Source organism: Ammospiza caudacuta, chromosome 9, assembly GCF_027887145.1.
Source record: "Ammospiza caudacuta isolate bAmmCau1 chromosome 9, bAmmCau1.pri, whole genome shotgun sequence".
Classification (NCBI taxonomy): Eukaryota; Metazoa; Chordata; class Aves; order Passeriformes; family Passerellidae; genus Ammospiza; species Ammospiza caudacuta.
In genome coordinates this window covers 12332162-12359344 of record NC_080601.1, presented here as the reverse complement: position 1 = coordinate 12359344, position 27183 = coordinate 12332162, and the positions used below count along the sequence as shown (strand labels likewise).

At 40.9% G+C, this 27183-nt stretch overlaps 2 protein-coding genes across 4 annotated transcripts in view; one reads left to right on the top strand and one right to left on the bottom strand.

Moving 5' to 3' along the window:
* The window catches only part of LDB3 (LIM domain binding 3), a 114292-nt gene extending 99759 nt beyond the window's left edge, over positions 1-14533 (bottom strand). For 2 of the 3 annotated variants that reach the window (XM_058810829.1, XM_058810831.1), the window contains exons 1-2: positions 8503-8523; positions 8276-8400 (exon numbers count right to left, since the gene is read on the bottom strand). In XM_058810829.1, coding sequence (XP_058666812.1) covers positions 8276-8368 — 93 coding nt within the window. In that variant the 5' untranslated portion in view covers positions 8369-8400; positions 8503-8523. Of the gene's footprint in view, positions 1-8275; positions 8401-8502; positions 8524-14382 lie in introns of those variants that run through there. The other variant, XM_058810828.1, reaches the window with a different exon arrangement.
* A 6332-nt stretch (positions 14534-20865) lies between these two features.
* The window catches only part of WAPL (WAPL cohesin release factor), a 128802-nt gene continuing 122484 nt past the window's right edge, over positions 20866-27183 (top strand). Inside the window, exon 1 of the mRNA XM_058810084.1 lies at positions 20866-20948. The gene's annotated coding sequence lies outside the window, so the exon portion shown is untranslated. The remainder of the gene's footprint in view (positions 20949-27183) is intronic.

Genomic DNA, 27183 nt, shown 5'->3' with positions numbered 1-27183 from the left:
TTCATGGATCTGAAAACCAGAAGATTTTAGAACTGTCCCCAAAGGGTACCCAACAGTAAGGTTGACCTAAACTTCAGGGCCAGCTATATGTGACCAACCTTTTATTTCTTTTATGACCTGAGTTTTATGATAGTAGATAAATAAAATACTTAAAAAAAAATCATAATCTATGCAATACATTTTGACAGGTGATATCTGTTAGCTTTTAAATACACAATGTGACTTCTGGGTCAACACAATGTGACTAAACAGCACATTTATTGAAGTCCTTGTCCTCACTCTGTACCAGCAAAACCAAAATTCTTTATGAATTATTGGATGTCATTTATTAAATATCATAGCGTCCTTCTACCAAATTAATATTTAGGAATTTAGACAACTGTTACAGAAAGCCTACTTGTCTATTTTGTTCCCAGGTAACCTTTTTATTAAGGCTTTAATTACACTAGTGCAAAAGAAACAGCCCTTTAACATGCTGTGCATAGAAACCATTCTTTTCCAATTAGCATTATTCATTTCTACCAGCACAGTACTGCTGACATTACCAGACAAGGTTTTAAATTAATTTATATCCTCAAAACTAGCAGTTGCAATTGTCAGCAGAAATTTGCCTCTTTCCTTTCCCTTTCTCAAGATCTTTTAACAGGGACTAATAATTTACCTGGCTAACCTTGCAACAAAACTTAGTGGAAAAGAAGAGCATTATCTCAGGTTACACTGGACACTATTTAATGCTATATTATGCATTAAAATGGTGGCATCTCAGGCACCCACATGCAGACACTTCTAGTTACACACGAACTGGCTGCATGAAATTGTCCTCCCAGCTAGCTGCAGTCCAAGATGAAAGCTAGAGAATAGTGAAAACTATTGCATTTTGTACACCATTTTCATACATCCACATTCCTACTCAAGGTTGGTGTTATTTTGTATTTAAATACCCACGTTTTTGATAGTTATAGTATAACATACACTTTATGCTACTAATTAGATGACAAGATGGGAACTGCTGTTGCTAGTATAGAAAGTTAATGATAACATATATGCAGAGCTAATTTCTCTTTGTATTCCAGTGACTGGAGAATATTTTGCAATAATGTATTCAGAATGGAGATAATGACAGAGTTATCTGCAGTGCTATTAAGACAGTAATTTACAGAGTTCAGACATCAGACACTAATAAAAACTTTTATCTGAAAAAAGCTTACTGTGCATTTTAATTGTAAAGCAGTAACAGTTCAGCAGCTTTAAATTCATAATTTAATGGTTACCTCCTGATGTTTAGTCATTCTAAAGGATCTGCAAAATTATTAACTTCAATAATAATTATGTAAATCTGAGGACTTCCTGAAATGCTACATCAACTATATTCTCATACAAGTAAACTCTAGGTCAAAGACTGAACAATGTGTCAGACCACTTTATCCAGCTGCCAGGGCACACTGTCAAATCTTAAAACAAGTGAAAAAGGAGTATAACTAATTTGAGCTGTGAATCTGTTTCCTTATGTGAAGAAAACCCTTTCCTCCCTCCTCCATAAAACCACAAGAGCTGCTGTTATCCCTAGTTGTGAACTCAATTTTTTACCAGTCTTGAGCCCTTGTTTCCCACAGCTAACACTATATGCCTCCTGTTCAAGGGAAGAGCTACATTTCTCTTTCTTTTGCAGGAAAGAAAGCTGCAAAGTTACTTTATTAACTGAGCTGGCAATTGCACAGATGTTATTCAGCCCAGTTATTTCATAGAATGAGCTCTTTTCACAGACAATGCCACACAAGTATTGATGATTCAGCTGCAATCCTACTCCAAATTAAAAAGTATTTAGGGGGTGAAATGAAGAAAGGGTTTCAAAACCATGGGATATGTATCTTGTATCTGAACAGTCAGAACACCAGGTTCAATGATCTAACACCACTTAAACCAGAACCTCAACTATTACAGGCCATCACTCACATTTATCTGGCCTGTATTCTACCAGGGTGTTATGTTTCTCCTGAAAGACAAAACAGATGGAATTGAAGAACACAGCCTTAAATAGATGATTTCTGCACAGCATCTGTGCAGAGCACATAATGCTCCTTATATACCCCTGACCTTCAGCAGTGGACTTAGTATTTAGTGATTACTTTAATCACACAAACAGATAAGAGGGGCTGCCTTGTGCTCTGAGTATCTACTTGATTTAAAGGAGAAATCATTTGACCAAGAGCTGCAGCTAGCTACATGCTGTTCCTGAAAGTTATTTTGTCAAGTACAATACGTGCATTCAAATCCCGTTGCGCTATCCTGCTACAGTTTAAATAAAACTGTAATAAAAACACTCTTCAACAAATAAACCTGAGTTTAAAGTTACAACAACAAACTTCATGGATTTTTCAGAATATTTTCTGCAAGGAAAGAAAACAAAAGCTTCTTACTTCTAGCATGTAGTTTACCCAGAAGGGAAAAATAACCATCTTGCACTGGAATGGTTTTGGATACAAAATTAGGTATTTGCTGAAATCAAACCTTCTCTTAAGTGTTAGTGGTTCTGGTGAAACATCCATTGGGATTACTTCTCAGACCTGACACAGTATTTTTGATCAAGACAGAAAATGTTGTCTACCTCAGAATAATTAACACCTTACCTCTTAGAGCACCTGCACAGCCATGTTTAAATCTCTGTTTTACTCAGAGCGGAGACCTGAACTGCCTCCTTGGTAAACTGGGACTTTTTGATCCCCGAGTTCCAGGACCCATTTCTCTGGTCCAACAAGTATTATTTAAATGGAAAGCAAACACAGAATTTGCTCCCTCTTTCCTTGTCTGAATAGACATGACACTTGTGTCTGATGAGACATGCAACCTTATCATACAAATGCCCTGTACACTGAACTGCCATTTATAGTACAGATGCTGTCTACTGGAACATCTCAAATAAACAATACCAAATCAGGAGGCTGAGGAGTTACTTGTAGGACTCAGACTCAGAAACAAAATCATTGCTGATGTAGCTGTAAACATACCAGAGCTGGTTTGCAAATTAGTTTGAAAGCAAACATACCACATCAGATAACCAAGACTCTCCTAGGATACTGACATTGTTTGTATATATAACAAATAATTGCAGGTAATAAAACTCACAATGCTTTAACTTCAGATGAGGTGACTGTTACTCAAGAAGTAATCAACCAATTAAACAGATTATCATAAAGAAATGCTGATGCCCACAGAATAGTTGTTCTATCAAAAAAACAAACAGTAAAATTTCAGAGTGTTCTGAAAATCTGGCCTGGAAGTATTTAACCTTCCACTGACAAGAACTATTTTGAGTTAAACTGTAAGAAGGTTGGAAAAGTGTGAAACTGCTAAGGCATAAGAAATTACTACAGTGTGTCTAGGCATAATACAGTCATTATATTAAATAGCACACTTCCTTAGAAGTTGACTCAGTCATTTGAACTTTAAAGAAAAAAGGAAACATCTCTACTGAGTAATGGTTAAAAAGGAAGACTCCTAGACTTCTGGAGCACATCAGACTTATCTGTTAGTTTTGTAGAATATCAACTATTATAAATACTAATCTATAGCTTTTGGCATAGTGAAGGACTTCTTATTTGGAGATAAGAAAAAGCAGTTGCAGCTTTATGACAGCTACTCAGCAGTCTGATTCACCAAAGGTGGACACTTGAGGTGATGTGGTACCAGCACTTCAAGAGAACTTCCTAAATTGTTTCAGTTCACTCAATACAGGTGAACTGCATTTCTCTGATTACAATTTATGTACAGCACCACATGGCCATTCAAAGGACAGCTGCAGAATGCACAGAGCCTGACCTAGATCATCTGAGGCTTCCCCTCATTCAAGAATAGAAGAAAAAAAGTGAAGAGGGACTGCCTTCCCTCCTCAGCTGCCTGTTGTAAGGCACTGATAGGCAACAGCCCACAGGAAATGAATACTCTCACACAGCTCCTCTAAAGCAAAGGCAGTGACAGCCAGAGGTTGGCATATGTATGCTAGGGAGGGGAGGAGGGACAGGAAGCAATCAGCAAGAGATGCTGATAAAAGGAAAGAGCCTAACAACTCTGAGAAAAAAACCTTCCTGCTCCTGCAGAGACAAACTGAAAAATGCTAGACCAGGGTTTTCCCCCAGACTCAAAAAGCTGTTACAGGTTGCTTGTAGCAGAGTCAGTATACAGATCAGCTAATTTAATTCTTTTTGTAGCAGTGTTTGCTGTTTTCCCTCCCTGGACTTACATATTCACCAGATTTCAACCTTTTCATCACTTAATCAAATAAAGTATTTATTGAATGTTTTTGTTTTCTTTAACCACTATCTCCTGTTTCAGGCTCTGGCTTTTGATTTGGAACCCAAGCAGCTAAAAAACCTATTAGGAAATACAAAACTGTATAGATTACCAGAGTGATTTAGATAATATTTCCACTACCTCAGATAACAGCTGCTCCTTCACACCTTTCAGCTCATTGCATCAACTGCAAGCCAGCCTGTCTCACTAGAAAAGTTTACTGTTCAGAAATAAAGACTCAGAATTATATGAAGATGTTCTGTTATAGCATCCAACCATGTACAGTTGTATCATCTTAGGTAATATGGCAACTGAGCACTTAGATAATTAACTATGTCCAAAAGCCTTCTTACAGAGGATTAGGTCTACAAAATTAATGAATTCTCCTTGCTTCAAGCAGTAGGAGAAAATAAACAGCTTTGCTGCCCACATCAATTTGGAAAGACCAGATTTATGTATATGATCATGCCACTGGTGACAGTGCTTAGCACTGCCAACAACCTGCAAGTCTCATTCATTTCAGCAGGGCTGACAGATGCTTAGCTTTATTAAGTCTGTCAATACTGTTTTCCTATGTCTGCTACCTGCTCATGACATCTCATGACAGAATTTGACATCTCATAACAGAATTTGACATCTCATAACAGATTTTTTTTAGTGGGTAGGATGGTCTGCAGGGTGGGGACTGGAAAAATAGTTTACAGATGATTTCCCAATGCTATTGTTAAAGGAGTGTGAAAGCTGCAGAGCTTCACACTCTTGCCTATTTGTTTTTGTCTGCTGTTTTCTTGTTCCCATCCCCTATGTTAGTCAGGCATTTATTTTTAGATAAAGAACAGATAAGCAGAACAATCCATTTCAGGGGAACACATCTTCACCTGTCACCCAGCTGACTGACTGTGACTCCTGTGCATTATGCTGCTGACTATTCAGCAAGGAGCTGATCACCTGGGCCTACCTGAATGGAAGAAAACACAGTGTCTGAGACACCATTTTAAAGATTTCTTTAGGAGTGAACTGTTATGCCAAACAGCACTGTGCAATTCCCTTCCTCATCCACTGTGTTAAGAATATTTTTCCTGAACAAAAGCATTAGCAATCCCACAATCCTGTATTGTGCTTTTCTCAGCAGGTTTCAAAGACCTTCAGGATTTCTCCCCTGCTCTCCAGGTAAAATGTGAGGTGGGTGGGAATTGTATAGGGCTGGCTGACAGAGTGCAGGTCAACAGTTACCCACCTTATGTCTATGCATGGGCACAATGGCACAATACTGGTGTCCTCTTCTGGGAGGGTGCTTGGAAACATCCTGGTCTAATACTATAGATGGAATGAACAACCCTGCTGTGTTAGACTCTTTCCATCGTTTTTCTCAGGAGCTTAGAGGCAGTGCTCTTGCAGCATGACAGAAGAGCACAGAGCCTTCATGAAAAAGGAGGAATTCTTGCGTTCTCTGTGGCCCACCCACAGACAATCTAATTAACTGGGGGCACTCAGAGCACAGTGAACATGTCTGCAGGCAAACCCAGTCTGCAGGCTTAGAAGGACACTGTGCACATGCAGCCAAAAGGGCCATGGCACATCTGATACTAAAAGCAATTATAATACTCTTTAAGTTGAAGTTTTTGGAGTTTAGGACTCATCTTACACATAGAAACTCTAATCTCATCTCAGGGCGGCTGTGGATCAAAACCAGTCCATAAATAGGTGTACAAAATTCACTAGCAACATTTAGAGCTGTGTGCCCTGTCCAGGAAGGAGATTCTCCTCACAGTTATCTTCTCTCCTCTCCTCCCCACCAGGAATATCTTAAAATGTAAGTACATCTTCCCACCTCAATAAGACTGCAATTGTGGCTGAGTTCATAGGTCAACTCACTTATGACCGAAATTTCTGATCTGTTTAGAGATATATTTATGTGATAGATGACAAAGAAAAAAAACAGATTATCATCAAAAATAATGTATTACACTGTGTTTCAATCAAAAACATCACAAACAGCAGGCATAACTATCCCAGCTCCCCCTGAAAGAGGCTATTTTAATTCATGTATGTCTGCTTGTGCCCTCATAAGGCAGGCTCTAAAATCCAATCCCATCCCAAAGCTGTAGTCCCAGCTAAAAACTGGGCCTCACTGGGAAGAGTTTAAAGACACTTAGCAGTGTTTTCTGACACTGTTACGGCTGAAAATGCAGTCAGCTCAGTGAAGAGCTAATTCCTCCACACCTCTGGGAATTCAGCTGTTGCAGTTTCACTTCTGCTCCTCCCATGCTCTCAAAAGCCTCATGAGAATCATACAGCCTTTGGGCATAGTGTTTACACTTCCACAGATTACAATCTGAGACAATGAGCTCTTTGGGAAACAATTGGCTTTTCATTACTGATTGTGTCACATACACGGCAAGTGCTACAGCCCTGGCCCATGGCTGACAGACCCTAGGATGACTGAATGTCTTATAAGAAACTAATCAACACCATACAGTGCAGGCTGCAAAGTGTCATGAAAACACCTAAAAATATGATGACACCTCTCTGTACTTACCTTGGGTGGGATAAGAAAAGAAATACCAACACTATTTGCAGGAGCAAAATTATTCTGAGTTTATGAAGGGAGTTTATTTTTCTAGATGGGGGGTATTTTAGGTTGTCTTTTGCTTGTTTGCTTTTGATAAAACTGCCATAGCAGCCTTCTTTGCAATTACTATGCTGCAAAAGGAGTTATGAAAAGTATGTCTTACCATCATAGTATTAGGGTAAATGTGGCTCTGTCTTCCAAGAAAGAGAATGTGCATAAGAACACGGGAGATCAGATCATACAGTTTCACAGCATGAATATGAAACAGCATAGCTAAGATTTCAAAAGATCACCAACTGACTTTGAATCACATTTGTTGCAGAGACATACATTTTGTACCCACATCTTAACACAATTTTTTCATTATGAAAAAACTCCATAGTTTTAAAAGCAGTGTAGGTGGCTTTTTTTATTATTTTTGAGTGGAGCAGACCTTTTATTTGCATTCTACTTGTTTGTCTGATTAAATCGTTCTGGTATTTCTCTTACTGTTATGTAAGTAACCTCTCTTGTCGCTGTACTGCAAAATAAGCCTTGTGCAGGTGATTTGTGGAGGAGCCAAGACCTCTCTAGAAAGATCTGAATATTCTGGAGCACATTTGAAACTGTCAGAAACAAGAAAAGAAGAAGGGAGCTACCAGAAATCACACAGAACTGTCTTACAAGAGAAAAGTAGGTAAGGGAAACACAAATTTCCAGAAAATTCTTCAATGTTAAAAATATTTAAGAACCAGAGCTAATTCAGGTAATAGGAGTACAGAACTGCAACACCTTAAAATAATGCTTCAAGGAGAAGAGAAAAGAAAAAGGCAGCTAGAAGATACATGGCTGTAATTGACAGATGCACCAAGTAATTAATTATTAAATTCATGCTGTTTGTCAGCTGCAAATGGAAGGCTTCTGCATAATTTAAGACAGTATTTTAAGTACTACTGAGCCTTCTGCTTGACATGTCTAATTTTTATCCAACTATTGCGCCCCATCACAAGAGGGGACACATCCCTGTCTTTGTTCAAACACCTGACTTCTTATACTTACAAGCAGTTACATGTTTATTTTATAGAAATATAATTCTATATTCCCATTCAGAATTGTTCTATTCCCCTCCCCTCAAATTGCACCAGTGAGGCCCCTACCAGCAGAAAAAGAGACAACACTGTACAGAATAGAACTGGAAGTTTACTTAAAAGAGGCAGTATCACCATCCATACAAATATACCAACCAGAACTGTCTTCCTGAGGCATTAGCAATGCCAGGTTGTACTTCAAACTGGCACATTTCTAGTTCACATTATATTGTCTTTATTCACACCTAGGTGCAAAGATCTTCAATTCTGCTAGGCCAGGTCAAAGTGTACACATGACTGCTATTTTCCAACCCAAACCAGCTCAACAAGGTTTTTTTTGCACACTTACTCTGGAGATGGTCAAAGGCATGTTGAAGTCCTTGCCTCCTTGCAGTCGGAAGCCCCAGGGTCCAGGTCCATTCAGAGTCACACTGTAAGCCATGTTGTACCACTTCCACAGGCAGCAACAGGGCACTGCAGGACAGAAGGATGGGCAGACAGAAAAAAGTGTGAAAAAACAGACTGAGAACAGGGAAGGGTTTTACATAAATGAAAGCAATTCTCTCTCTGCCTTGCCTGCTCAGTCGTGCTCTGATAGCACCTAAGAATAGATGGGAGCTATAATGCAGATGCTGATATCCCAGCTGAGGAGGGCCCATAAAAGGTTTGTAACCAGACACCTACTATGCAAAGACTTCATGACTCAGAGGTCTAATATAGTCCCCACGGAAGGGGACAGATCTTTCTAGGCTCCTCAAGCCCCTCATGCTGCTCAGTCACTTTATGGACAAAACACATGTTTTAATAAAACAAGCAAACAAAATCCCACTCTAAAATCCCAAACACCCAAGTCTCTTCACTAACCTGTTAACAACTACAAAGCCATTTTTAAATTCTGCTTCAGCAGAGAGGTATCTTGCACTGTGACATATAATACAAGCTCTTTCTATATAGATAGTTCCACATGTAACAGAAAAGGCACCAAGAAAATGTTAACCTTCTTCTGCAATGCTTTGTTAAACTGGAAAAAAGTACATACTACATGTATTTAACATCACCAAAAAAAAAAAAAAAAATCCCACAACTTCATGTTTGGCTCTTGGTTCCACAGCCCTTGCTTTCCCTAGGAAGAATTAACATTTATTTTTTCTGACTATAGAAAGATCATGGGATACCTCTAATGAGCATATAATTTTCTGTGATAAAAGCACAGTTTCACTACATACCTGTTCCATCATTTCAATACAAGTCTTCTAAAGGTGTGACGCTTGAATTAAAGGCTAAGAATACAAATAGTTAGCTAATTGCTGCCTTGATTAATTCCTTGATTTTTTTCATAGTTTACATTCCAGTTCCTAGGAGTTCCATAAAACTATAACCCTTGTTCAGTAATGCTGGATAGCAGTTCTGCACTAGATTGGAAATTGCTGAAATACAGAGGGCACAAGGGTAGGGAAGAAGCTGTGGGCAGAACTACAGATATAAACAAAAAGTTTCTGCTCTTAGAGTAAAGCCACAAACATTAAATAACACTCACCCCTTTCAAGTCATCAATTTGTGCAGGACCTCCAGAACCCCTCTTCTGTATCTTTGCAGCATTTATCCTCCTCTATCCTCTGGTTAGAAAGAAATTGCCATTATATTAAAAAGGGGGGGGAAAATGTCCCTCAACATGGATTCTACTTTGATAATCAGAAAGACAAGCAAGCCCACACAATGCACTAGAGTGAGGCAGCTCAGCTTGAACATTGATCACCCTGCCAATACACCTACCCTAAAACATGACAAATATCTGATTACAAAACAGCAGAGAGCAAACACTACCAGGAACTCAGTCTTTGTCTAAAGAGATGGTCAATAATTTTCAAAACCAAGAAGCAATAAAAGTTTCTGTCTAGCATTCACAGTGCCAGAAAAGCCATTTGTACAAGGGAATAATTCACCTCTGCATAGGCACTAGACTAAAACATATGACCCCCTGTTTTAGCCAGAGGTCCACATTAAACCACAGGAATCCACACAGATTTAAATAAAAGTTGCACTACGCCAGTGGAACTGGCCCCAACCAAAATGAAAGCAAATAGCAAGATAGAGCTTGAGAATAAAGCAGGGTTTTGATGTCTCACAAATACCTCAAAGGTACATTTACATTCAGAGTATACATAACCTGTGCTCTGTGAGTCCAGAATCACTGATGTTTGGATAATTACTTTGAGGGGAGGCAAAACGGACTTGTTGGACTTAAAATGGCAGAGTTTCCTAGCCTGCCAGTTTATCTAGTACTGATTTTTTTTTTTTTTGAGAGCCACATGTACACACAAAGGTTTGAAGTCGTATTTTCATTGTACTTTTACTTTTCCTAGGAATTCTTTGCTGTTTTTAGTGACCTTTCTTGGCTCCATTTCAAGAGTTCAGGAGAACAGAATAAAAGCAGGAGTAGGATAAACATAACAAGTCATTGCTTCACTACTAAAGACAGCATCACATAAATAAGTATTAGAAGAAAGCCCACAGTTTTATGGACTTAAAATTCTGTGCATGTTACCTTCCCATACCTAAATCTTCAGTTATTTGTGTCAAAAAACAGAAAAGGGGGGGAAGCAAAACTCGGAACAGAATAAAACCACACAATAAACTGAAGAGAGCTAAGCACTGAGAAACAGAGATGCTGTTCAATCAAACACTGTGTGCTTCTGTCCTACTTTCACATCTCTAACATGCTATTTTCTTATCAGGACATCTGAAAGGATGTGAGAGATCCTCCAGGCTGAGTGGTGAGCTAAGAAACGAGAGCAGGCATCGCGTTCGGATCTCTGTCATTTGAATGAAATGTTAAACTGAGGTCACTTGTTCCTACTCCTTTGGTTTCTGTCCATGGCTGCACGGATGTTCAGCATAGCTTGGCATTTTTAAAAGGAAAGTGTAGAGGATCTGCCAGCATCCTGGCCAACATTTCCCTTCAACACACCAGGACCACAGCCCTTTCATGCATCTGCACTATCCCTATCAGGTGCGATTCAGAAAAAGAATATTCCAGAGTTTTCACGCTCTAAGCCTCTCGTAGTGTCTGTATCCCCTCTGCCTGCCTGAAGAAAGCTCTGCTCCGAATAATGAAGTTAAAATGCTACAGAAGCTCATGCTGTAGTCACAGGTCCATTTGTTAGGGACACTCTTAGCACAGGCCTCACCTTCTACAGACTTTCAGTACAATCAGCCTCTGAATAACAAGGCTGGTGATTCACCCAGATGGCTGTTTCAGCCCTGCCCTGTTTTCAAGGTGAGACATCAGTGTAGCAGGTACAGCGTCGCCACAGCTACCAGCACAAACCTCGGCAAAACCTCCTGGGAAACCAGAGGCTGAAATAAACTGTGTGTACAGAACTGTCAATTTCCTTATTTTTCAGAGGCTTCTGATGTTTAGATTAGGTTTTAAGTTGCTTTATATAATTGCCTGCTAGTCTGTTTCAAAAATAAGTTTTGTTTGCTCAGATTTTGTTTCTCATGGTGCGCCTTCTTCCCTACATTCTCTGGCTACGTCAAAATCCATGACTTGCTTAAAGCTCCCTCCCTTCAGAGAGAAGCTGTGCTGAGTGCTGAGTCAGATGAGGTCACTGATGTAAGGGGTGACATTTAAACAAAAAAACATATTCCAGGTGCAGGGTGACATTTTCTCCACACATATCAAACCAGCGGATTTTCCAGAGCTCCCCAGGCAGCCCCCCTCCTGCCCCAGGCTATTCCCAGCTGACTGATGGGAACAGTTGTGAGGAAGCTGGATGGGTACCAGGCACAGGAGAGTGCCACCACCTCCAGCAAACGCCCCGAGCCCGAGCAGAGCTGTCCTTGCCCAAGCCCAGCAGAGATGTTGCAGCAGGGAAACAATCCACACGTGCTAGGAGCCCGTGCCGTGCGCGTTCCAGCGAGCAGGCTTTGGGAGAGCCGCAGCTGCGGGCTCGGGAGCGCACACACGCGAAGGGAATGAAACAAAAGCCACTAGTGGCAAGGCTACATTAAGGGGGAAGGAAACCAGTAATGGAAATTCCAATTGTTCAAGTTGCCACTACTTCACAAACATTAGTCGGGGTTATATTTTAGCTCCTGTGGCACAGGGGAGACTTGAATTACTGTTACTGCAGCAGCAAGGCTGTATCATTTGGATCATCAAGGATTTCAGAAGCGGATTGCTTGAGAGCTTGACTTCTGCGCTGCAACAGACTATGAATCTCTGGCAACTAAAAAGATGCTTACAAGGTCATGGTTTCAATGTTTTATGTTTAGGCAAGTGAAAGATTTGTGCCGTGCATGAATACACTATCATCTCCTCTTTAATAGAAGGATATTCAACAAGATGGATAAGACTTTTCCCTAGGGAAAAAAACCCAGTCAAACAAACCCAAACAAAAACCAACCAACAAAACCCCCCCCCCAAAAAAAAAAAAAAAAAAAAAAAAAAAAAAAAAAAAAAGAAAACCGGGCAAAAAGATTATCTTCTTTCAATCTTCCTCACCTGAGGGAGTGGCAGTACAAGAAGGCAGCATTCAGCTTTATGACAAACACACCCTTTTTGTCCCATGGATTCCTGAACTGTCCCTAGGACTATTATCTACAATCCTTCAAAAGAGTGGCAAAGTGAGGTAAATGGAGCCTTTGAAGAAACTACTCACTAAACACATGCATGAAGAAAACCCAAGCTTTGAACCAGCTGTTCAATATGGGCAATCCTAGAATTTTCCAAAGTTTTGAATCAACCCAATGATAAGTACATTTCACATGAAATCAACAGCTGTACTTGGGGACTGATCTTCATTGTCATCCACAGGAGGAAATAGTACACACTTAGTAAATATTAGCCAAGCAATGCTAAGGCGTTTGAAACTGACATATTAGAGATGAAAAAAAAAAATTAGCTCTGAATTCCTACCTTGCCAGTGGCAAACTGAATATAAAATTAATTATCAAGAGTGAAGATATTTTTACCCACAAGTTCAATATTGCTTCCAAATTAAGACTATTCTGCAAAAGAGCTCATTGTGATCTCCTTCCCTTCACTGCTGAACTCTGAACTAAGTTGAGCTAATCCTACTTGTACTTCGTGTACAGCTTTGTTTCACCTGTTGATTTAAAATCCTTCAATTCTTGCAGACCTTAGGATTTCTGAGATCATTTTAGCCCCTTTATCAAGTTGTCCTCAGTCTTGATCTTTCTCAAGCTACTAAATTTTCTATCACACTTGGCTTCACCACATTCTGTATTGTCAGTATCTTACTAAGACTGTGCTTTGTGGGTTCCAGAAAAAGCTGATAACACTGGGAAAATATGCTAGAGCAATATAAAAAATATTATCTTCATTCTCTGTAATATAATGCCTTCAGAAATGCAGCTCAAATGTTTCCTGTTTGGCTGTTTGCTGCTGCCAGTATCTCTTTACCAATTAACCGACTTTGCTATCTACCCCTCCCTCTAGATCCTTCACCATGACTATTTCCATCTTTACAAAAAATAAAACCACCTGTATATCACACTTATTTTCCTCTGCTGCATGGCCTTTTTCTCCCTACACCAATCTCCTTTCACTACCATAAAAGATTTGGTATACAACACAGTTTAGTCAGAAATAAACTTTTAAAGATATTAAGATTTTTTTGGTAATTGTATTAAACTGGAAACCTGTGGAGAGACAGATTCACCATGAAAGGGAAGGGGAAAATACCTCTCCAGACTGTGAAGACTTAGGTGTATGTTAGGAAGTTCTTATCTTACCAGCTTTTCAGTCATTGTTTTTAAAGACACTTACTATTCCATGAAATACTTAGGACTTCTATGGTATTTACCTTCCCATAATAAGAAAACTTATTATATTAAGGTAAAGAACGCCTAAACATCCATTGTTTTAACCGTATTCTGTTTATAAACAAAACCACAGCACTTAGGTTACTCACTTGAGGTGAGAAAATGAATCAACAGCAGCAAACTGGATTAAAACACAGTGCTCAGTCTCTAATTCATGTACTTGAGGCAGAAAAAGAAGTCTGCAAAATGTGATGCTGTTCGGTTTTCATTGTTCTCCAACTCTGGGCTGAAACCAGGAAAGTTTACAGCAATCCCATGACTAGTGCAATCTGTGCCTTGCTGCACGGGAACCTAATTGACTATTTGGCCTCGGAAAGAGAAAACAGCGAGGCTTTGCCTGCTGTCTGGCACAGCTGGGGGAGCGCACAACGAGCCTTACGAGAGGGACCCTGCGCCGTCAGTGTAATTTGGCCATCGCAGATTCCTCAGGGATCACCACAGCACGCTGATGTAGCGGCGCGGCTATAACCGCACGGGTGCAAGATAACTAAGCAGCCTCCCAAAAGTTACACTTCAGCCTCGCCTACTCACTTCTGCCTTCCCAGTGAGGGCTCTGCGGGGTTTAATTTTCCGCTACAGACACGCTGTAGTCGCGGCGCGACCCACCTTGCACCGCAGCGTCTCGCTCACCGGTACCTCCGGGCCGAGCGGCCGCCCCCCGCCGCCTCCGGCCGCGCAGCGCTGCCCGGGCCGCGCCGGGTGACTCCCGGTCCCGGTTCCGCCCCCGCGGGAGCCGCGGCTGCCGCACCCACGGACATCGGCCCCGCAGCCAGGGGGCGGCCGCGACCGGGGCCGAGGGAAGCGCCGAGGCACCCGCCCGCCCCCAAGGCGAGGGAAGAGCCGCTGCCCCGCAGGTGGAGCCTTTAAAGCGCCCGGGCCGCCAGGAGCGCCGCGCCGAGGGAGCTGGCCGCTCCCCATCCCGCCGTGAGGGGGCGCTGGGCGCGCGAGGCGCCGCGGGAGGGGATTTGCCTCAAGCGGTGGCGCAGGGAGCGATCCGCGAGAAGCCGCTGCCGGCGGTGTGTAAATATCCGAGTTTGGGCCGAGATCACCTCGGGGCCGCGGTGGCAGAACGGGAAGGTTACACACAGCTGTGGGGAGCGGTTCGGCCGAGCTGCGGGGCAGCAGGTATCCCGGGGTGCGGGCGTTCCGCGTCTGAGCCCTCAGGGAAGGATGCGAGGGATGAAATGGCGGCGGGAGCGGGGGGGCTGCGCCGCGGGTGGGACCAGGAACGCTCTGGAAGGCGGCGAGGGCCGGGAGGGGCTGCTGTCCTGCCCAAGTTCAGCAAAAGCTCTTCTCGGAGCTCGCAGCCTTCAGCTCCCTTGCTCGCCGCCGGAACACGAGTGAGAACGGTGGTTTCATTCACTGACCCCTAGGAAAAGTGCGGGCGAGGTTGTTTTCCCCCGCTGATTCACTGCTGCTGATCAGCAATGGTCGTTTTAGTTAAATGGAAAAGTTAAAACGATGTCCCGAGAGAAGACAAAGGGTTTGGAAGACAAAAAATGCAGAACGAACAATTTAATTGCCCACCAGGATAGTGATGTTGATATGTTTTAAGAGATTGAGCCTTGTGGTGCCTCCACTGGTCCTGCCGAGTGCTGTCAAGGACCAGGCAGCCCGCTCCATACGTCCCTCTATTCAGCAGTTCTGTTTGGTTTGCTTTGCTTTTTTGGCTTTTTATGTTATGCTCCCCCAAAGTAGCCTGCAGAAAGTCAGCTGTTTTCTCAGTGCAATGACAGAGCCACTGCTTTATGAGTTTGTTCAAAATTTAAAAAAAAGAAAAGCCTGTTCCCCGCGCAGGCTCCGCAGCGGAGCGGCCGTGCCCGGTCAGCACCAGGGACAGGGCGGCGGCGCGGGCGGCACCGGGGCCAAAGCCCGCCCTGAGGGGCCGAGAGGGCCGCGATAAACACGGCATGGAATCGCTGAAATACACAGCCCGTTTGAGAAACTTCTCAGCTCCTGCCCGCTTAAAGGGTCGCAGTTCAGGTTTAGTGTTTCTCGTCTTATGGAACCTCAAGTCTCCTTACACTTCAATTCCAATGTACAGGATGCATAGACAAGGCCAGGAAAAATTGATCTAAATTATTTCTATATTTATCTTTGGCCAAAATTCATATTCATATGGATTGTGACTTAATAGCAGTTGCAAAAATATTCCACTGACAAGTTGGCTTAAATCCCCAATGGAAACATTTTTCATCTTGTGATGAGGTGAGCAACCTCATAAAGTAGCATATTTGGTGATTTAGGCTGGAAAACATGATCCAGATGGTGGGAAATTATGTTTATTTCTTGATGTTCTGTTAGATTATCCCATTCTATGTGTGATAGAAAAAATCATATTTAGATTTAAGGACTTATACCTGGCCTTTCCAAGGCCTTCAAGAACCTGATTTTCTGCTCCCTAGTAAAAGTACCAGCAAGAATGACTGAGAAGTGGCTAATTAACCTATTCTGATGAGTGGTGGATCAGTTTTGCTTCAGACTTTTGTTTTTGTTTGAAACAGAATGAAACACCCAAGCTTGTATATTTCTCCATGCGTCACTCAGGGCTGGGGAACTTGAGAGTATGGGAGCTCTACCTGCTCAGTGCTCTCTGAAAGAGCCTGCAGGCTTGTTCCCAGAACCTTGTGCCTGCCAGAGGGACAAAATCCTCTGTCCCATTTTTCTAAAAAGCACTAGTGGCAGTATTAAACTCACATTTTAAATGAAGTTTCAGAAATATGGCCTTGGAATAGTTCCCTGGAACACCATTGGGGTCACCACTTATGAAAAGCTGAGCACTGAGACTGCACTGGCTGGGCTATCTTGTGCAAACAATCCTATTTGCTTTCTGGAAAGTAGCTTACTGATAGATTTAGCTGTCTGTTTTCCTCAGTGACTCACTCAGTGTGATTTGCTTTTGACCCATGAGTTTCCTTCCAGCCTGGTCAATTTCCTTCACTGGAGAATTCAGATAGTTCTGTCAAGGGCTAATTTTCTACAAGTCTTTCTCCTGGTCTTTTATCCTTTCTTCTAATCACAGTCTGATCTTCCAAACTGTTTTGTCAGCTGTTCAGCCTCAGATCAATCTCAGAAACATTGTTTTTCTTGTAAAAAGGCCCCTCATTTTTCCATAAATTTCTGCAGTAGGGTTTCATAAGGTTTATCAGGTAAGCTGTCTGCACAGTTTATTTGCAGTAATTTTAAACTGATGGTGCAACCACCAGGGATGGAAATTTAAAAGAATGCTACCCAACAAGGCTGGCCTCCTCAGGTACTGAGTGGCTCCTCACCAATGATGATATTAGGAAAATTATCAAGTAAAGTGCAGACATTGCAGTACAAAGTATGGATGAGCTTTGTCTTGGAATAATGCTTTTGACATCTCATCTCACTCCCTGCCCAGCTGAAGGGGTTCTGAGTCGAGAAATAAACTAGTGTTGAGTGTGGCTTTCTGAGAGCCCCTGCTGAGGAACAAGTATGGAAGAAGGTACTGCCTTTGGTTTGGATGGGCTGTGTAGGTGTTAATTCTGTGTGGCCACACTGATGTGACTGTTCAGACAGAAGTGCTGGCATTCAGAGGAGTGCAGATCTGGCCTGCATTTGCATTGTCATTTACCCAAACTATAACAGCTCCAGTAAATGAGGCTGTTCCATTTGGGATTGCTTAGCAGTTCTGTTTTTCCCAGTTCTTTGCACATGCTGCATAAGGGGGCAGGAGACTCAGTGGTTTGTTCCTTTTGTCACTGGCAAATAAATGGGCAACCGTCAAAACAACTCACAGTTTTCAATTCCCTTTCGACTAAAGACTAGGAGGAATTTCTTTAAAATTAGGACTTTAGATATGTCCAGTTAACAGTCTGATTCGTGTGGGATTGTGTTCTGGCACTGGCAAAAAAGCTGCCAAAGGAATCTAATACTTTGGATCTCCAAAATTATTTTCTTTTGCAGAAAATCTTAGGAATGTGTAGCAAACACAGCTCAGATGAGGATCATATTTTTAGTGACTTTAGTAATTTTATCCTTGCAAGATAGAGATTCATCATTCCTGTTTTCAGTCTTACCTTGGTAATATTGCAGGCTTCCTAATGTTGCCCACATATAAGAGCAAACAAAGCAAACAAAATAATCAAAATGTGAAGCTGTTGCATACAGTTTAATAGAATTGTGAGTTGCAATTCTAGTGTTGCTCAGACATGAAAAAGAAGGCTCTCCACATGATAATTTCCTTGGACTGTTCCTATCATTTCCCTGGGCTATATTATTAGCATAGCATTCCTGGTACAGAGTGAAAACAGAGTTATGGAGTAGATAATTCAAGAGGGATTGTCAGCAGGATGATCCCCAGAAATGCTGCTTGACTTATAACCCTCACCACTTTCATGCTAAATTTGAGCTAATCTGGCCCCAAAATGTCAGCACAAATGTCTAGGGCACTGATTTTAGATAGAAGAAAAGCTGGAATTCTCTTAAAAATCAGTATTTTCAGTTAGTTTGGCTAAATAAATGTTGTCCTCTTCATTCTAACTCATTGTTTAACTGTAAATACTCAGCTGTAAATGCAGGCTCTTTGTGTAAAGGGAAAGGTGAATCTCTTCCCACTTTTTTCCTTTGGTATTTCTCTGCATCTCTCCATTGAAGATTCATTAATCCATCATTGCATCTTTCTTACAACAAGCACTGTTAATTTTCTGTTTGAGTATGCAGAACCTTCCTGAACTTGCCTTGCAGCACTCCAAGAGTAAATGATTTGACCTTTTACAGATAATCTTGGGTACCATGCTAAATCAAATTGCCCAATGCACAGAAGGAGTTAAGGCCCTACTCTGACTCAGAACTATCTCTGATACTTACCACAAAGCAGGATCAGCTGAGTAGCAGTCTTGTTCAGTTTGATTACTTGGTGCCTTGAGCTGATGATTTTTTCAGTTGAGTCCATTGATTTATTGAAGCAGTTTTCATTGGGATGTCTGAAAACTGGGATAAATTTTGCTGAGGAAACTTTAAGTTTAACTTAGCTGCTGCTGGAGCCTGAGTGCTGGTATATGTTTTTCTTCTTTCTGGCATCTCAGTTCCCAGCCTTGAAGAAAGATCAAGACTATCTTGATGGCCAGGTAATATACAACTCACTAGACAGTAACTGAGCAATCAGCTCTGTCCTTGCACAATGTTTTCAGACAGTAAGCAGAGCAAAGGACTAATAGAGAAAGGCACACCGTGTCAACAAAACGGTCTAGACTGTATCTGTACAATCCCAATAAGTAAAATAAATTATTTTGTAGCTTTATTGGCAGTTTCAGTAATTCAAAGTTTGTTTAGGGCCAGCCAAGCTTTCCAGCTGAGTTTCAGTGAGCTCTGGGAGGACAAATGTAATACAAATTCAGGATCCTATTGTATAAGTAACCTGTTTCAATTCCCAATTATTTAAAACAGGGCATGACTTAACAAGAATAGAACTTCCAGACAAGCCATCAGGAATGTCTTATTCTTTATTCCATTTCTATTGTTTTGTTTTTCAGCCCTTTCCTTTTCATGCTGGATATAAGTTGTAGAGGAAACAGAATGTAAGTTTCAGTGATGAGCTTTTTCCTCTTATGAGCTCTTTCAAGTTTAGATCAAGTAAACTAGTTTTACTGAAGTCAAATGATTCTGCTGGAACCAAGCCACTAGATCTTGGAAGGAGGAAGCAGAGAAAGACAAGTGCCTGCAAGTTAGTCACATGTTGAAACAGAAACATTACAGGGTCCTCTTGACTTGTCAAATCAATCAACATTTTGAGTGTCCTGTGGCGTAACTCACTGTATATGTAATAGCTGTGAGTGTTGCATTTGGGACTTCCAAAGATTGTCAGTTGTTGAAGTTCAATTGAATGTCCCTTGGACCACCAGAATTCTTTTTCAAATTTCTGTCTCCAGTCCTGACATACAAAACTGGAGAATAAGTACTAGTATTGTGAAAATCTTAAGCAAGTAGTCACAAAGATACAAAGTGTTTAGTAGAGGATGTTGCTTTATTGCCACTGGACTTTTTGGTTTTTAATTGAAAGATTCAGAATTGATTTATGATCCTCATGAAGTTGTTTAATTCCCTTGATTTTCTGTTCAGAGAATTCCCCTTCAGTAGTGGATGAGAAACTCAGTTCCCATCAGGATCCACCCTGTAAGGCTGAATTCTGGAAATCCTTTTGCTGTAAGTCTTTACTGGTATTGTGCCATTCCTGCTTGTATGGCTGTTCTGGTGACATCTGGCCTTGATCATCTTTTGGCTAAAGAAATGCCCTGATCGTAAACCCCAAATCCTGGGTTTCCCAGAAATGGCTTCCAGTGACACTGGACAGTCAGCTGTGTTATTTTGAAAATTCCTGCAGTAATTTTATTTTTACAAGCTGGAATTCAGGCAGCTCACACTGTTGCTATGCTCAGAAATGCTCTGAGAAGCTGTTGTCTTTGTACTGTGACCCAGTGAAAATGGAGCAGGTTCAGCTGTGATGGGACTCTTTCAGGAAACAGCACAATGAAGAGAAACTGCAAAGTGCAGTTTCTAACACGTGCTGTGGCCTCCTTAGCCCTGTCTCTGGAATCACAATGGTTTGGCTCCTGCATGTGAGGAAAATCAAGGATTCAGTGAAAGCAGCAAGGAGAAATCTGACACAAGATGGTAACTGAGTCCCTTTTCTGACCCACAAACAGAAAGAGAAGATGCCTGTTTGATATTACTGTTTTTCAACATTTTTGGATTCCCTGATTGATTTGCAGTTAATTTATTTTGATGCAGTGCTAATGGGTATTCTGAATTGTGTTTTCTTATTTTCCTTCTTTTGCCTTTGGTCATAGTCTACCATCACAGTTTGGGGTAGAACAAGAATTAAAGTGGGTGTGATTTATTGAAATGGAGTTTCACATCATGTTTCATGAAATTTACATGGTTCTAATTTCTTCAGGTGAAAAAAGCCTGATATCTACAGTGCCTAAAGAGAGCAGCTTTTTCTGTGTGAAACTTACTTCTCATCTCACTGAACATAATGATCCTGAACCTGAAAGCCTGGTGTGGCTTTTTCTTTTTCAGAGGAATGATTGTCAAAAGGAATCCATGCAGTGAATGTGATGAACCACCAATCTGCCTGATGCTACTACCCCAACTCTGTCCTTCATCAGATTAAGTTCTCTTCTTACTTCACTGAGCAGCAGCAGCAAGTGAGTTTTAACAAGTGCATCTGGAAAATAGCACTTTGAATAAGATCTATCAATACACATTAAGGGTTCTGCCATGTGCTTCTGTTACTCAGAGGCTTCAGCTGAGGACAGCAGCATCAAAAGGATTTATATTTTTAAATCACAGTTGGAGGGTTATTATAAGCCCAGACTCCATCTGTTTACATGTTAAGGTAGAAGCATAAATAGTTCCTTTAAAAGCCAGGAGGGAGGAGGGAGGTGTGTTTAATTAATGCTGGTTTTGCCACCTGAGGGCATTGGGGCTGCTTGGAAGGGGATACTAGAAGTGTGAACTACTAAAAATGAGAAGATGGTGGTGCTGCTGGGAGGGCTTGAAAGCAGGACTGCCCATGGAATGAGTGTCAAGGAATGCTCAACTGCAGAACCTGGCAGGTAGAGGAGCTGAATCCTGACCAAGAGACCAGGATTTGAAAGGAAAGTGGGGGGACAAACAGCTATTTCTTAGCAGCTTCATGGAAAGTGTCAGCAAGGGGCTTCCCTCTGGCCCTGTGGGTTAACTAGAGAACAGTTGACTTGTCCCTCATGAAAATGAGAAGAATCTCTAAGAGATGTGGGCTAAGCTAAGCAGGATTTCTGCAGTCTGCACAAGATGATGAAGGTGAGCACACTGGGAAAGAAATTGTAAGTTTAGATCTGAAACATTTTGTCAAAAAGAAAACCAATTTTCTTTGTTTTAAAACCTCTCTTTCTTCTTCTCTTGTTTCTTTAAAGGTAAACTTGCATAACATATCTAATATAGACAAATAAGGGAAGAGGTATTACTGAAAACATTTTCATATGTTTTATTCTATGGTTATGTGTTTGTAACCATGACCAGTCTGGTGTATGTTAATACTGCTGGGACTCTGATGAGAACTGATTTCCTTGAAGTCACAGGTCAGCACTGGACAGTTACCCTAGAGATTCTGGCATGCTGTGATAGTAGCCACATGCTCCAGCCACTAGAAACACTTCTATAAGCTTTTAATAGTATAGTCTTATTCTTGCCTTCTTTCCTTCCTTTCATGGTGAGCCTCACTTAATTCTTAACAGTTCTTGGAGTTCAAGCTTTGATGAATTGTCCTATTTTAAATCCTTTGATATTATTCATGGAGCTCTTTTGTGCATGAAAGTAGAAGTTGGTCCTGAAAGTGTAACTCATGTCTGGACAGGGCAGAAACAACTATCTAATGTTCAGAGCCAGTTAAACCATACAGTGTTCACTTATTTCCATTCTACAACATTCAGGGAAGTTTGTGGAAATCTTGTTGGTTTGATTTTGTAGTGCTTCACCCAGTTTATGTTACCCTTGTTTCCTGGATGACATTGCTGGTCAAAGATTCCCTTCTTCTGTGAACAATTTCTGCCCCCTTAATAGAGAAGAAAAACCAAAAAATGGTCCTACCATCCTGACTTTGCTCACTTCAAGGGACAAACCTTTATATTTCATATAGGGCTTTTGATCAAAAACATGCACACAATTACATGCTACATATTTTTCTTAGTTAGAACTTAACAATAAAATGCCTGATTCTACTTCACTCACGTTACCTGTAGATAACAACTGAAGTTTGTGTGGTGAGCATCTGTAAATTATTTCTGTTGAGAAAAAGAATGCCTATGCATCCTTTATTCCCTTCAGTAACAATCTGTGTCTTTCATATGTGATAGTGTAGTTTAGATGTTTTGATGACTGTACAGTAGAGGAAGAAAATGTGAATAAAATAAAAGGGAAAAAATTCTATTTCCAGTTGTGAATCTTGGAACTGTAAAAGCTAGTTGAGAGTAGCTACATGATGATGAAGAGCATATTTTCTCTATTTTGGGCAGAAATACTTAGATATGAGAAGATTAGGTAATTTTCCCAAGGTCACACAGAAAACATGGAAAAAAGAAAAAATACAATCTTGAACTTCTGATTCAAACTCGTATTTATTTTTTCAGGACTGTCATTCCTCCTCTTGGTAAGGGTTTGCTATATCAAAGTGCTTGCTGCTTTCTACATCAAATCAAATTCACAACTCAGCTCACCTATCAGTATTAGCCTTGGCTTTAAAAAATCGGAAACTTAGAAAAAAAATTTATGTAAAGTTCCATGGCATTAGCAGCAAATACTAGTCTGGAAAATTTTTTTTAAAATTCCCTAACTTTTAGTACTGACCTAACATACTCTTAACTCCTTCATTTCACTTTTGTGTCCTGAGGGGTTGTGTATGTATTTATGCATATAATTAACTTTAGGCATCTGAAAAATTAATAAGAAAGCAGTTTCACCAGTTTCACAGCAAAGGGTGCATGGGTGTGTTTAATACATTTTTGAAGTACTGAAGCTTTTGAGGGAAATGCTGTTACATCAGAGGTACAGCCACTTTCTTTGCAACCTTTCAGGCATGACACTGTGGAAGGTTATAGATTTTCCTTTTTATTTTTCCAGTCAGTGGAAAACATTGCAGCAATTGTAACTATGCCCATAAGTGTCCCACACCTATTCAGGAAATGTTGCTCTACACAACTTTACATTGGAGACTGTGTGCTATACAATGACGTAGTCTCAGATTTTTGTCTCTGTTTCCAAAGTATCTTCTTGTACACTTGTGGAAGTGTAAGTGTTGAGGGAAATGAGCAATGGCTTTGCTTTTACATTGTGGGTAAAATCTGCCCCACAAAAATTCTCATTAGCAAGTTATTTGCATAGGTGTCATGTTTATTTTTGATGCGCATGATGAGCTTTACTCAGGTTATGTCTGGCACAGCTTAACCAGAGCTGCAGCTCTCTCTGCTCTACATCATACCTGAGGCTTGATTCAAGCCTGACAAAGTTACACATTCTACCTATCCTCCAAGTTACAGTCACTATTAGAAGACCTACTTAGGCCAATTTTGATGTGCTTCTGAGTCATGGATCTGGTGGATTATGACTGACTATGGATTGCAGTAAGCCAAATGAAAGTGGCTCTTTTTCCTACACTGATGTGACTCTTGCAGCATTTTCTTTGCTCTACAAGCTGGGTATACAGAATTCCAGTGCTATGTGTCCAGCAGAGCTTCCAGAACTGCTGTAACTAAAAAAAGTGTTTTCCTACAAAACACAAATAAAATTTTATAATTGGTTTTTATCGGACTGTTAAGCTGGATTTGCTGTGGAGAAACTTTTCTGCCTTTATTAAGCTTATGTTGATGATATGCTCAGTCTGTTAGAAGTAAACAAGACAGCTTGTAAATCTTGACAACTCTTGTCAAGTTTGCATAAGTTTGAAAATGAGCATTTAGGTTATAAATTTGAGGGGGTAAAGGAGGCACAGTAATCATTTAGTGTACAGGATTGTGGCTCATGTCTAGAGTTGCTCAGAATGACACAAATAAGAATTTATTTACTTGTTTTAAGACTGCTTTTATATAAACCTCTTCATAACATTCCTATGACATTAGCAACTCCAAGGCTACAAACACAGGTGTTTGAACAGAGATACTTGTTACCAGCCCCTGAAATACCATTGTGTGATACTAACACTGCATTGCAGGTAAGGACTCTCTTTCAGCAGTATTTTCAGCAGCAGAGACAGATGGGTGCCCTGTCAGAGTTACTGGGACAGCAGTGCCTTTCACTGAGGGATCAGAGGATGAAGGGACATGGTGGCAATTTTTGGGATGGCCTGAGGAAAAAATGGCACCAAGAACCCTGAGGAAAATGGGCACAAGTGGGAATGGTGACTTACTCATGTTAGACCCTAAAGCTCCAGAAACACCCAAAAAAGCATTGGAGGTGTCTTTGTTTACTTCTGAATGTGAAGCTTGCCGTGGGTTTTGCACATGACTTCAAGGAAAATACTGTTTGCTATCCTGTCTTACTTGAGAATGTGTGAAATGTCAATGCTCAATGTCATATTCTATGATGACACTTTTTAGTTCAGTGGTGGGTGTAAAAAGGTTTCCAAAAGCACGGAATGTGATCATAAGCTGGAAAGCATGGGGAGTAAGACCCTGGTTGTAGGTGAAAATTGGAAAGATTGGCAATGTGTGGCTGCTGCCCTATGCAGTCCTTCAGTCTTGGCTTGCAGCAGCCACTCCTTACAGTGGCTCTTGGCACATCCTTCACAGGTCCAGCAGTAGTGACCCATTGCTCAGCCGTTTTGCAGAACTGCTTGAATGATCAGACCAAACAGTTTCTATGGTGACCCAAGCTTGAGTTTGTGCCCCCATGAAGGGGCAGCGCCTGTGTGTTAGCTCCCAGCACCACTTGCCATTGCTTTTGCCAGCAGCCTGCTCTGTGAACAGCTGCTGGAGTACAAAAGGCCACAGGGAAGTGTCTCAGATTTGCCCTAGTCCTGTCACACTCCAAGTCACTGGAACATGTCCAAGTGCATGGTAAACTACAGGCGGTCTCTGCAGAACAGCCTGTACAGTTGACTTTAAGTGAAACGTGAATCATCTCAGTCCTAAATTATTTTAATCCAATCAGTCATCTGTGTTGAAGGGTGTAAAGAGACAGCAAAACCAAGAGAATGGCTGCCAAGTGGAGGATACAGGACACAAATAAATCTGCTGGGATGAGATGAAATATGAACTAATAATGATTTATTCCAAATGCCGCAGGGGTTACAGTGTGGAACCACTTGTAGAGATATTCAGATGAGATGAATTTTGTAGGCTTTCCCCTGGATCATTTTTATAGACATAGCAGAGGTGAAGGAAGGCAAAGCTGTTAGCTACACAGAGAGTACACGCAAGGGTTTTGAAGTGCTCACAAACAATTTCTCCCTAATTAATATATGCTTTACAAGTCTCTTGTAAGTAGATGAGCATGAACAGCTGTAGTTCTTTTTATAGATACAAACTAATCTCTAATACATGTTGGAGTTGAGGGATACAGAGAACAACATGCTGGGGATTCGTAAAGCTCTTCTAGCCATGGAAGTATTCTTTTTATACCCTCTAAAAGTGGAAGGGAATGCAGAAGAGTGCAGAGTGCAGTCTTGAAGAGTACTGCTTGGAACAAAGTCATGACTGCAGCAAAGGATGTAGCTATTAGTGACATGTATCATACACTCCTTGTTAACACATCAAACAGCACATGTGAGTTAGACCTACTTTATTGACAGATTCAGTCTTTTGTGACCCATGTGAAACAGGCAGCATTTGCTATTGTTTCTTCCCATCTTTCAGTAGTGTCAATGGCCTTTGTGACAAAGAAAGAATTACATGTTTCGCACTTTTAAATATTTTTAAAGGCCTCAGCAATAAGTTGTAATAGAACCCCTTAGACCTGAGGAATATCTTTGAACATGTTTCCTGTTTGAAGATGTTTTCTATCTTCTTTCTCTTATTGCTAGCTGTATATATTATCAGTTTAATATTGTCCTCTGCTGGGTGACAATATCCTGTTGTGGTAGGTGAAGGGAGAGACTGTAACAGCTCCTTTCCATCTCTGATGACTATGATTTCATTTACATAAAAACACTGTGGATTTTGAACAGTGTGTTTCTTTTGGCAGTTTATTACCAGCCTGAATGCCTCACTTTTTTTCATGATTAACATCTTGTCTGCTGCAGAAGTCATTATCAGATTCATTTTAGTTTTAATAACCTTCCTTTTAATAAACCACAGTTTGATCTAAGTTTCCAGTGGTTTACTTCAAAACAATGCTCTAGACCTTCTGGAACCCACTGATTTTTCCCCTCAAAATAATAAGTTAATTACATTTTTATTGATTTTATGGCTTTTTCTGATGTGATATAGGAAAGAATTGATTTACTTAGGACAAAAAATGCCTTGCTGGGTTCCCTCCATTATTGCAACCAAAGGAAAAACTGCTGGAGGGCCTATGGGGCAGAACTGTTTCAATAGTGCTTTGTGCCCTGTTCTTTCTGGCTCAGCCCCACTTTGGACTGAGTGCTTTGAATTGCAAATGAATTTTGTTCACTTCTTCTTATGCACTAGGAGAGACACTAGGGAAAAGCAGAAAGTCACTAGTGATAGAAATTTTTCCCTTTCCTTTCAGAAGAAAGAAGTACAATCTCGTGGATTTAGTCACTGCAGAAGAAAACCCTCAGCTATACAAATGCTGCTGTTTAGAGAAGGAGAAATGAAAATGCCAAAGTGGGAATGATGTGGATTCCATACGTCTCTAGAACAACTATTTTTGGGGAACTAAACCTTCTCCTCCCTATATTTACTTTAGAAAAGCACATCAAAGAGTAAACAACTTTGAAGTATCAAA